Source organism: Coturnix japonica, chromosome 33, assembly GCF_054131305.1.
Source record: "Coturnix japonica strain WE chromosome 33, WE-NBRP24, whole genome shotgun sequence".
Lineage (NCBI taxonomy): Eukaryota > Metazoa > Chordata > Aves > Galliformes > Phasianidae > Coturnix > Coturnix japonica.
Window position 1 is genome coordinate 1993125 of NC_140695.1, and position 9376 is coordinate 2002500.

Genomic DNA, 9376 nt, shown 5'->3' on the forward strand with positions numbered 1-9376 from the left:
TTCCACTTCTACTCTTCCACCAGCTGCTTTTTGATTCTGTTTCCTAGTGGAGAAGCGGTTGTGTAGGGATCTGCTGTGTGTCTGTGTGCATGTGTTGCTCTCAGTCATTTCTGAGCGCACTCATGCATCCCAGAGAAGGGTCAGCAGAGCAGTAAGGTGGCTCTTGGAGGTTTTCTGAGAATCTTCTGTAGTGGAAAGAGAAGGGGGTGAATAAAGTAGCTGAGTTGTTCTGGAGCTTTCTTCACTGTAGTCTTGTTTTTGCTCTTAAAATAAATGTCAGCATGTGGAATGAGGAGAGGGAAAGGTGCAAGCAGGGTTTCGTTTTGGTGCCCTCTCCAGCCCACTGCTTGCTTCTGGACAAGGCATTTCCTTTCTTAATAGGGGAGATGCTCCAATCCCTTCACCATCTTTGTGTCCCTCCACTGGGCTCTTTCCAAGAGATCCCTGTCTTTTTTGTACTGGGGAGCCCAGAACTGGACACAATATTCCAGATGAGGCCTCACCAGGGCAGAGTAGAGGGGGAGGATCACCTCCTTCGACCTGCTGGACATGCTCTTTTTAATACACCCCAGGATGCCATTGGCCTTCTTGGCTACAAGGGCACACTGCTGGCTCATGGCCAACCTGTTGTCCACAAGGACGCCCATGTCCCTCTATGCACAGCTCCTCTCCAGCAGGTCTTCCCCCAGCCTGTACTGGTGCATGCAATTATTTCTACCCAGGTGCAAGACTCTACACTTGCTTTTGCTAAACCTCATCTGGTTTCTTACTGCCCAGCTCTCCAGCCTGTCCAGGTCTCGCTGAATGGCAGCACAGCCTTCAGGAGTGTCAGCCAATCCTCCCAACTTCGTGTCATCAGCAAACTTGCTGAGGGTGGTCACTATCCCCTCATCAAGGTCGCTGATGATGTTTAACAAGACCAGACCCAGTACAGACCCCAGGGGGACGCTGCTAGTTACACGCCTCCAGCCAGACACCACACCGGCAATGACAACCCTCTGCACTCTGCCAGTCAGCCAATTCTCAACCCACTACACTGTCCACTCATCTATCCCATACTTCCTCAGCTTTATAAGGATGTCATGGGGGACAGTATCAAAAGCCTTACTGAAATCAAGGTAGACTACATCTACCACTCTCCCCCTGTCCACCCAGCTAGTGACATCTTCATAAAAGGCCACCAGGTTGGTCGAGCACAACCTCCCCTTGGTGAACCCATGCTGATACCCCCCCCCCCCCCAGCTACAGCAGCTCAAGTTACCACCTATCAGCCCAGCTGTACTACATGCAAGTCTAAAGCCTTTGCAAAAAAACAGCAAATATGCAAAGTCATTGCCAGAAGTAGCATCTGCCACAGAGCAACCTCAATATCAGCACATTGGAGAAAACAATACAGGATCACAGCTGAGCCCACACATTGTAGCCACAGAATGTAGGCCACCCCAACCCACAGAATGATACAGCAGTAGAAGTCTCCAGTGTCATGGTCTTTTTATATTTACTTGTTGGAGTAAAAGCCCATTTTAAACCCTTGAGGTAATATAACACATGTTGATACTATCATAGCAGCACAACCACAAACAGAAACTATCTGTAAGCAAATGAAAATAAAACAATCACATAGGGGGTCTCTGAGCAGGAGGTCTGAATGGTACCTGATTCTGCTGCTTATTGAAGAGGGACCTCACCCATCATAGGGGTAACGGAACCAATACAAACACAGAATCACAGAATGTCAGGGATTGGAAGGGACCTCAAAAGATCATTTAGTCTAATCCCCCTGCAGGAGCAGGAACACCTGGACCAGGTCACACAGGAGTGTCTGGGCAGGGTTTGAATGTCTCCAGAGAAGGAGATCCCACAACCTCTCTGGGCAGCCTGTTCCAGTGTTCTGTTACCCTTACTGTGATGAAGTTTTTCTCCTGTGTTCCAGCTTGTACCCACTGCCCCTTGTGCTATCATTGGACGTCACCGAGAAGAGCCTGGCTCATCCTCCTGACACTCACCCTTTACATATTTATAAATACTAATGAGGTCACCCCTCAGTCTCTCCTTCCCTGTGCACAGGTGGCAAAGAAGGCCAATGGCATCCTGGCTTGTATCAGGAATGGTGTGGTGAGCAGGACTAGGGAAGTCATCCTGCCCCTGTACTCAGCATTGGTGAGGCCTCATCTCAAGTACTGTGTTCAGTTACGGGCACCTCAGTACAGGAAAGACATGGAGGTGCTGGTGCAGATCCAGAGAAGGGCAATGAGGCTCATGAAGGGCTTAGAAAATCAACCCTATGAGGAGAGACTGAGGGAGCTGGGACTGTTTAGTCTGAGGAAAAGGAGGCTGAGGGGAGACCTTATCGCTCTCTTCCAGTATCTGAAGGGTGCTTACAGTGAGAGTGGGGCTGGTCTCTTCTCACTGGTGAGAAGTGACAGGACAAGGGGAAACGGCCTCAAGTTGCACCAAGGTAAGTTTAGGTTGGATGTTAGGAAACACTTGTTTACAGAAAAGGTAGTTAGGTAATGGAATAGGCTCCTCAGGGAGACGGTTGAGTTGCAGTCCCTGGATGTGTTTAAGAGCCATTTGGATGTGGTGCTCAGGGATATGAGTTAGCAGAGGGTTGTTAGAGTTAGGGTGCTGGTTAGGCTGTGGTTGGACTTGATGATCTTCAAGGTCTTTTTCAACCTGGGTGATTCTATGATTCTATGATTCTCCAACCTAAAGAGACCCAGCTCCCTCAGATCTGTAGTCCCCCAGGTTCTCCTTATGACCCTTCTTGTATATGGGAATTTCTTCACTAGCAGATTTAATCAGCAAGATCAGAGGAGATCGATTTCCACACACCCTAGATAACCCTTGGAAGGTAAGCAAAACTGCCTTACAGATGGGCAGGACTGGACTCTTGCCTGTATGGGCCATCAGTTTCTCAAGCAGCCATACCACCTGCAAGGACAGCAAGAACAACAGGATGCCCTGGGATGGTGAGTAACTAGCCACTGTTCTGGGAACTCAGCAAGGGAGTAGCTTTCAGTTGATAACAACAAGCCGTTAAGATACACAAGGATGGTATGTAATTGGGAACCAATGATGAGCTCCACTTTTGCAATATGTATGAGCTAATTATCCGTATTATAAAGGTATACGCAGCCAAGGAATAAAGGAGATTAGCTGATCATATGTCAATGACAGGTGTGATCGTCTGCTTTTCTCCTGCCGTTCTGCAACATCGTTGTTGTTTAGTGTCACTGGGTTCGTTAAACTGCTGTTCGTTCTCAGATTGTTGGTTTTTTTTTCATTTTTTCCCTCCTAGACCCATTCACAATCTCCCTTACCTTCCCCTCTCGGCTGCGCCGCACCGCACTGTTAGAGAGGGGAGGTTCTTTGTTCCTTCTCTCCCCAGGTTTGTTCCCGCTGTCACCGAGTGAGCTCTAGAGAGAACTCCGTGACACAAACTCATTGCAAAGTGTAAGCTAGAAGAAGCATCACCTCAGTGTATCCCAGAAAAAGAACAGCGTTGAGATTTTAATTGGTTTTGGTTTTTTGTTTTATTGGGGGTGGGTTGTTTTTTGTTGTTTTTTTAGGGTTTTTTGGGGTTTTTTTTGTCTTTTTTTTTGGTTTTTTTTTTTGGGGGGGGGGGGGCGGGGTGGAGGGGGGCGAGGAGAAGGGAGAGGGAGGGGACAGTTGTTTGGTTGTTTTTAATATACAATAAAGCTATGCAGTTCCGCTGTCAGTCGCCTCAGAGAGTTCCCAAAGGAGCTCAACCACATTCTGCTCAACATCGAGTTGTTCCATTGAGTGGAACAATGGTAGTCTTGCAGATGGAGCAATGCAGGAATTCTGACAGGATCTCCAGGTGTATCCAGTTCATCAACTGAAAGCTCCGCAACCAAATTGGAAGGGACCAGTCCTCTTGTGCCATCTGTCAGCTCTCCCTGAAACCAGCCATTCTCACCCACATCTCCAAAGACATTACGTTTTGTCCGGCAGTCAGAGGAAGCTCGTTTTCTGGGTCCTCATTAGGACCCTCAACAAGAATGTAGCTGTGTCGAGCTAAGAATCTTTAAACTGCTGGAGATACCTGTCCTGGAGTATGCAGGATGAAGGACAAAAGCTCTGCTCTCACATTCAGGGCCATCCTCTGACAGAAGGCGGCACTCAGGACTGTTCCCAAGGATCTCTTTCATGGCTTTCAGTTCAAGCTCCTGGTCTTCCAGATGACCTTGAAGACTTCGGGCCTCTTCAATGGCAGAATGGAACGGACTGGAGCTATTACGGAGATTCTTGTTTGACTGGGTCAGAATCTGTCTCGTTGCCTTCCCCAGCTCCATCTGCTGCTTCTGCTGCTCTCTTTTCCCTCTTGCGCGCTCTGTGAGAATGAGTTTCAGAAAGCACTACTCAGTGACAAGAAATAAGGGGAAACTTGAAAGACTTTGCAACCTAAGTCCTGGCAGTGTACTGCCAGCGGCTGATTTGGCCATCCAGGATCCTGGCACCACAAATGCTTCATTGCCAAATGCAGCAATAAGGTGTTCTGGGGAAAGACCAACTCACAGGTAGTCTTTGAGCACCCATATCACAACACCAACGGCCAGCACCAGCGCAGGCAGCAGCATCGCTGAGACCGTCACCGGAATGCGGCGCTTCCGCACAGATGTGTGAGCAGCAGCCTCTGTGCTTTTGCCTGTGTTCATCCCTGGAAGAAATGAGACAGTGTCCCACGTTACCTTCAGCTGCGCTACAGATAATCTCTCAGTGTGTTTCATGGACCCAAGAGGTCATTTTGTCAGTGGGTGCCTCCGTCTCTGGTGCCGAAGCACCGGAGGACAAGAAGTATTGCTTCCACCTCTCGTTGGGTACGGAGAGGCTGCACAGGCACTACCCGTGTCCTCCTCTGGGCCGAGAGCTGGGGCTGTACCCTGGGGTCTGGGCTTGGTCCGTGGGGAGAGCTACAGAGCAGAATCCCTCACGCTTTTCCCGGCATGCGTGTCCTGAGCTCCCCCTGTGGGATGCCCCCCAGGCTGAAGGTCAGGCTTCAGCCAGCACAGGGCACAGCCAGAGCCAGCCCAGGGGAGAAACACTCCTGCAGGCTCCTACCACACAAGACCCTGCTCATCACCCTCAGGTGGCTTCGTTCCAAAAGGGCAAACTCTGCGATCTGGGAGCGGTGGAAGCTGAGCAGGGTCACAGAGGTCTGCAAGTACCTTCCCTGGCACATTGCTGGAACAACTCTCCACACCCCACGAAGGCCAGCCATTTTCAGAGAGCCACCCCTGGCTTCTTTTACATGTGCTCTATGCTCACACGCTCAGGTCTGGCTGCTGACCTGGTGTGCAACAGCTGGCAGCAAGAGCCTGCAGGCACGCAGTGACTCTGGTTCGTGACACCGTATGATCATAGGACAGAAATTACCTGGCATGCCAGTTGGTGCTGCCTGCATTCCTCTGTCCGGGACGGGCAGTGTGGGATAACCGCCTTCCTGCAGTGCATCCGGGACTGGCAGTGTGGGATATCCACCTTCCTGGAGTGCATCCCTCTCACTTTGTTGGTCCGTTCCTTTAGAAAGAAAGCAGGGCAGTAGGATTGGGATGTCACATGCCCTCATCAAAAACTGAGCTTCTCCAGTCCCGAGCTCAGGTAAAGTCCAGGCCCCCCCCCAAGTACACTGTGAGCCCCTCTGTTACCCAAGGGCATTTGGGCCCTCCCAGCTATTGGACAATGCTGACTCCCTCACACCTCTTGAGGAATCAGCTCCTGTGCAAGGCCCTCACATTCTGTGCTGTCACCAGCCCGTCACAGCCAGGTAGCTGCAGGCTGAAATCCAAGCTCTAACACACAGTCCAAGCCTTCAGAATTAGCATCTCCACCTCATTTCCAGCATTAGCAAAGGCAGCCAACCCTGCTCGGGATGCTCCTCCTGCCTTGAACTTGCTCAGCTGCACAGAGGGCTTTGGATGAACAGAAGCACAGCGCTTGCCACTTTGCCACTTGCTGTCATCTGGGTGCCAACGACTGCACAAAGCAGCTCTGACAAGTAATGGTTGTGCTGGGGGAGCAGCTGCCTCTGGGTCTTGGCTGGATGCAGACCATCTGGCAGCAGACCAGCTCTGGTGCTTGACAGCACCTGCAAGGTGATACACGGAACACGGCTGCAGCACGGCTCTGACCCATCCCTTCCTGCTGTGCAGGCTACAGCCTGCCCACACCTGTATATCACACCTCAGCTTCCCAGGTCCCACAGTGAACAGACTGAAGTATACCCACCACGCTCTGCCTTCTCCATTTCCTTCAGCAGTCGCTTCAGGAGACGGGATGAGCCCTGAGAGTATTTTCTTCGTTTGGATTCATCCTCTTCTCTTTCTGGACCTTAACAGAATGTATGAAGTTAAATATCACGTGCATGAAGTTTTGAAGATCAGCGGCGAGTCAGCCAAGTCAGTGAAGACAGAGTACTCACTGCTGGGATTCCAGCTGGGCTCCAGCACAGGAGGAAATCGATGACCGGGCAAGGCCCACACTGGGGGCACTTCTGCAACCAAAGACCCATGAAAAGTTTTAGTCACACACTACAGCATCAACTGAGTAGCAGAGCATACAGGGGACAGGGCCTGCAGACACAAGTGTGATCAGACACAGGTGAGGAGAGCTTCCGGCACATGTGGGGGCCTCCTTTTCCCTGAGTGACCTGTAGGGTCTGGCGGTGGTTGGGGAATGCCACAGCCCGAATACAAAGGTCTGGGCTCCCTCAGCTGCAGAGGGGCAGCGGTAACCTTCCCACTGAAATGTTGCAGCTCTCCGAGAGAAAAAATACTCATGGCTCATCTGTGCAAACCCTTCCGGGCACAAACAGGCTTGGAAGACCTGGAGAGGATCTCCAGTAAAATTGCACCCAGGTAAACCATGAGAGCATGAACGTTTCAGCCTCCAAGGAAACAGACGCTCACAACTTACCCCTGGGTTGTCCCCCAGGCACAGGCATGAATTCCGGATCCAAAGGAGCATCCGGAAAGGGAGCACCAAGCTCATCATCTAGAATCAAGAACAGATGAGAGAAGTTCCCACTATATGCACTATATGGTGTGATCTCCTTCTCCCTCAGTAACTGGATGTGGGGCATGGGAGAATAACTCAGGTCATGATTTCCAAAGTTGCAGGGTGGATGGGATGACCCGTAGGCTGGCACCTGGCAGCGTATGCAGTGCTCTCTCCAGGCCACGTGCCACATCTCTCACAGATTACGTGGAAGAAGATGCCCATCACCCCCTACCCAGCAACACCCCCATGGAAGGCAGGCCCCAGGCAAGTGTACTACAGGGCCGTGGGGACACAGCCTGACTTCTTGCTCCCAGCGCTGCTCAGTTTGGGTCCCATCTCTACCCACTCACCTGCTCCCCGTGCTCGCCACGGAGCAGCACAGCTCTCCTGGAAACTCATGGCCACCAATAGGAGGAAGAGGACAAGGCGGGCAGGGTCCATGGCCGCCCCCACACTTGCACCACGCTTCCAACACCACCGCTGCAGCCACAGTGAGTGTCGCACTGAGCCAAGCCTGCAGCCAGGCCTTGTGAGCTCATGATGCAGCTCAGCACAGTCATAGGATGGGGCATTGTGACCTCACATCTCTGTGATTCTGGGTGGTGGCTCCCCGCAGGCTGCTGCTCTTGTGATGCACTGCACCAGGGCTGTGGGGCTGGTGCTTACATCATAGAAATGCAGAATCATAGAATGGCTTGGCTTGCAAGGGACAGTGAAGAACTCAGAACCCCAGCCCCACTGCCTCGGGCAGAGATGCCACCCACAGAGTCTTGCTGCCCAGAGCTCCATCCAGCCTGGCCTTGAACACCTCCAGGGATGGAGCATCCACAACTTTGCTTGGCAAACATTTGCAGAGCTTCAACAACCCCAAGAAGGCATTATTTCCAGCCTGGTGCACCAGCTCAGGCCACAGGGGTAGTGACGCAATATGCACAGGTTATCCACGCGTGTGAAACGTGCTGCAATTAAGCAAGCCAAGCAGATAAATCCTCTCCAGTGTGGAGGATGATGGCTGAAATACAAACACGGAGAAGCTGACCTTCCCACAGACCCGCCAAGTCAAGTGTCACTTGCTTACATTTTTGTTGATAGATCTGCAGTTTCATCTTTTTTTGATGGCTAAGGAAATCCCCTTTCCTGCACCAAGTGTATTTCCCACGTGTAACATGCTTCCAAGTCTGATTTTAGTAGCAGATATTGAAGGCTTGCTAGTTGGCACCTCCCATCCCCAAAGTCCCAGTGAACTCACCCACTGCTGGCAACTGGATACTTGGTGGCGAGAGAACCATCACCTATAGGATCCCACCTGGGTTTCCAGAAACTGTTGCACCTTTGGATACATGGCGATAAATACTGGGTCCATACAACACCGTCATTGAATCAGAGCCTGCTACCTTCCCTACAACCAGGCAAAGGGTGCAAAGGAAGCTGAACTGCTGAATCAGGCACCAATGGGGCTTACGTGTTTGCATCAAAAGACAAAATACCAAGCAGAGAGCATGGGAATCAGATGTTGTTTCTGAAGCAGAATTAAGATTAAAAAAATTGATTTCACAGTCTGACATCAACCCTCCTCCACCCCTCCCACTCCCCCCCCAGACCACCCCTCCCTTCCTTCCCTCTTTGTTTAAAGGAAACAAGGGGCCTGGGAGAGCAGGAAGGATGCAGATAAGGAGTGAGACCTCACGGAAGACATCAGGCAAGGAGGAGAACAGATGTTGTAAATACCAGAAGAGGAGTTGCATCCCCCTGATAAGAACAAGAGGGGGTCTACATGCTAAACAACTATTGAATATGTATCAGAATTCTGAGAAATCATTGACTATGTATGAGATGTACCTATATCTGTGTCACGATTTTACAAGTCCGTGTGCAAGTTTGGTGGAGCTATCCCCCTTGCACCCAGCGCTGGAATAAACATACCTGCTTTATAACCCATCTATGTGTTATAGAGTTTGATTCCGCAAGTCACTTACACCCCATATTTTCCCTAACAGCCACACTGGGTTATCTGGATTCGTTACATTTATCCATAGTTGCTGGCAGATGTTTCTCTCTCTCTCTCTGTCTTAAATCCCCACACAGCCCATCTTCCCAACTGTGGGTTTCGGTTAGGAGGTATGCACCCATAGGGTCCATGCCCTGCTTGTAGATATTTATCCTGCCCAGCCCCAGGTGCCCAATCTGAGGCAATAGTTTCACATCCCTAATAGGCACAGTAATATGAGCCTGGGTGGTTACAGTATCCCCTCCCTGGGTTTGAGCTTAGGCAAAAATAGTAACCCTTTTGGTTTAGACTGGGCTGTATAGGTACCAGGTCACACAGGGATGTAAGGAAGCTTGGTGTGGGTGG

The 9376-nt window shown here is 50.9% G+C and overlaps 1 protein-coding gene across 1 annotated transcript; it reads right to left on the bottom strand.

Moving 5' to 3' along the window:
- Positions 1 to 3676: 3676 nt before the first annotated feature.
- LOC146755344 (uncharacterized) lies at positions 3677 to 5956 on the bottom strand. Its single transcript, XM_085525721.1, has 3 exons — positions 5401 to 5956; positions 4543 to 4684; positions 3677 to 4357 (listed from the first exon to the last, which is right to left on the bottom strand). The coding sequence occupies exons 1-3, from the start codon at positions 5591 to 5593 to the stop codon at positions 4261 to 4263; spliced, it is 432 nt and encodes a 143-aa protein (XP_085381847.1). The 5' UTR covers positions 5594 to 5956; the 3' UTR covers positions 3677 to 4260.
- Between the last annotated feature and the right edge of the window lie 3420 nt (positions 5957 to 9376).

Coding starts and splice junctions, on each gene's coding strand:
- LOC146755344 (XM_085525721.1), bottom strand. CDS start 5,593: ATGAGGGCATGTGACATCCCAATCCTACTGCCCTGCTTTCTTTCTAAA. Junction 4,685..5,400: donor AGCACCAACTGGCATGCCAG/GTAATTTCTGTC, acceptor CATTTCTTCCAG/GGATGAACACAGGCAAAAGC. Junction 4,358..4,542: donor TGGGTGCTCAAAGACTACCT/GTGAGTTGGTCT, acceptor TCATTCTCACAG/AGCGCGCAAGAGGGAAAAGA.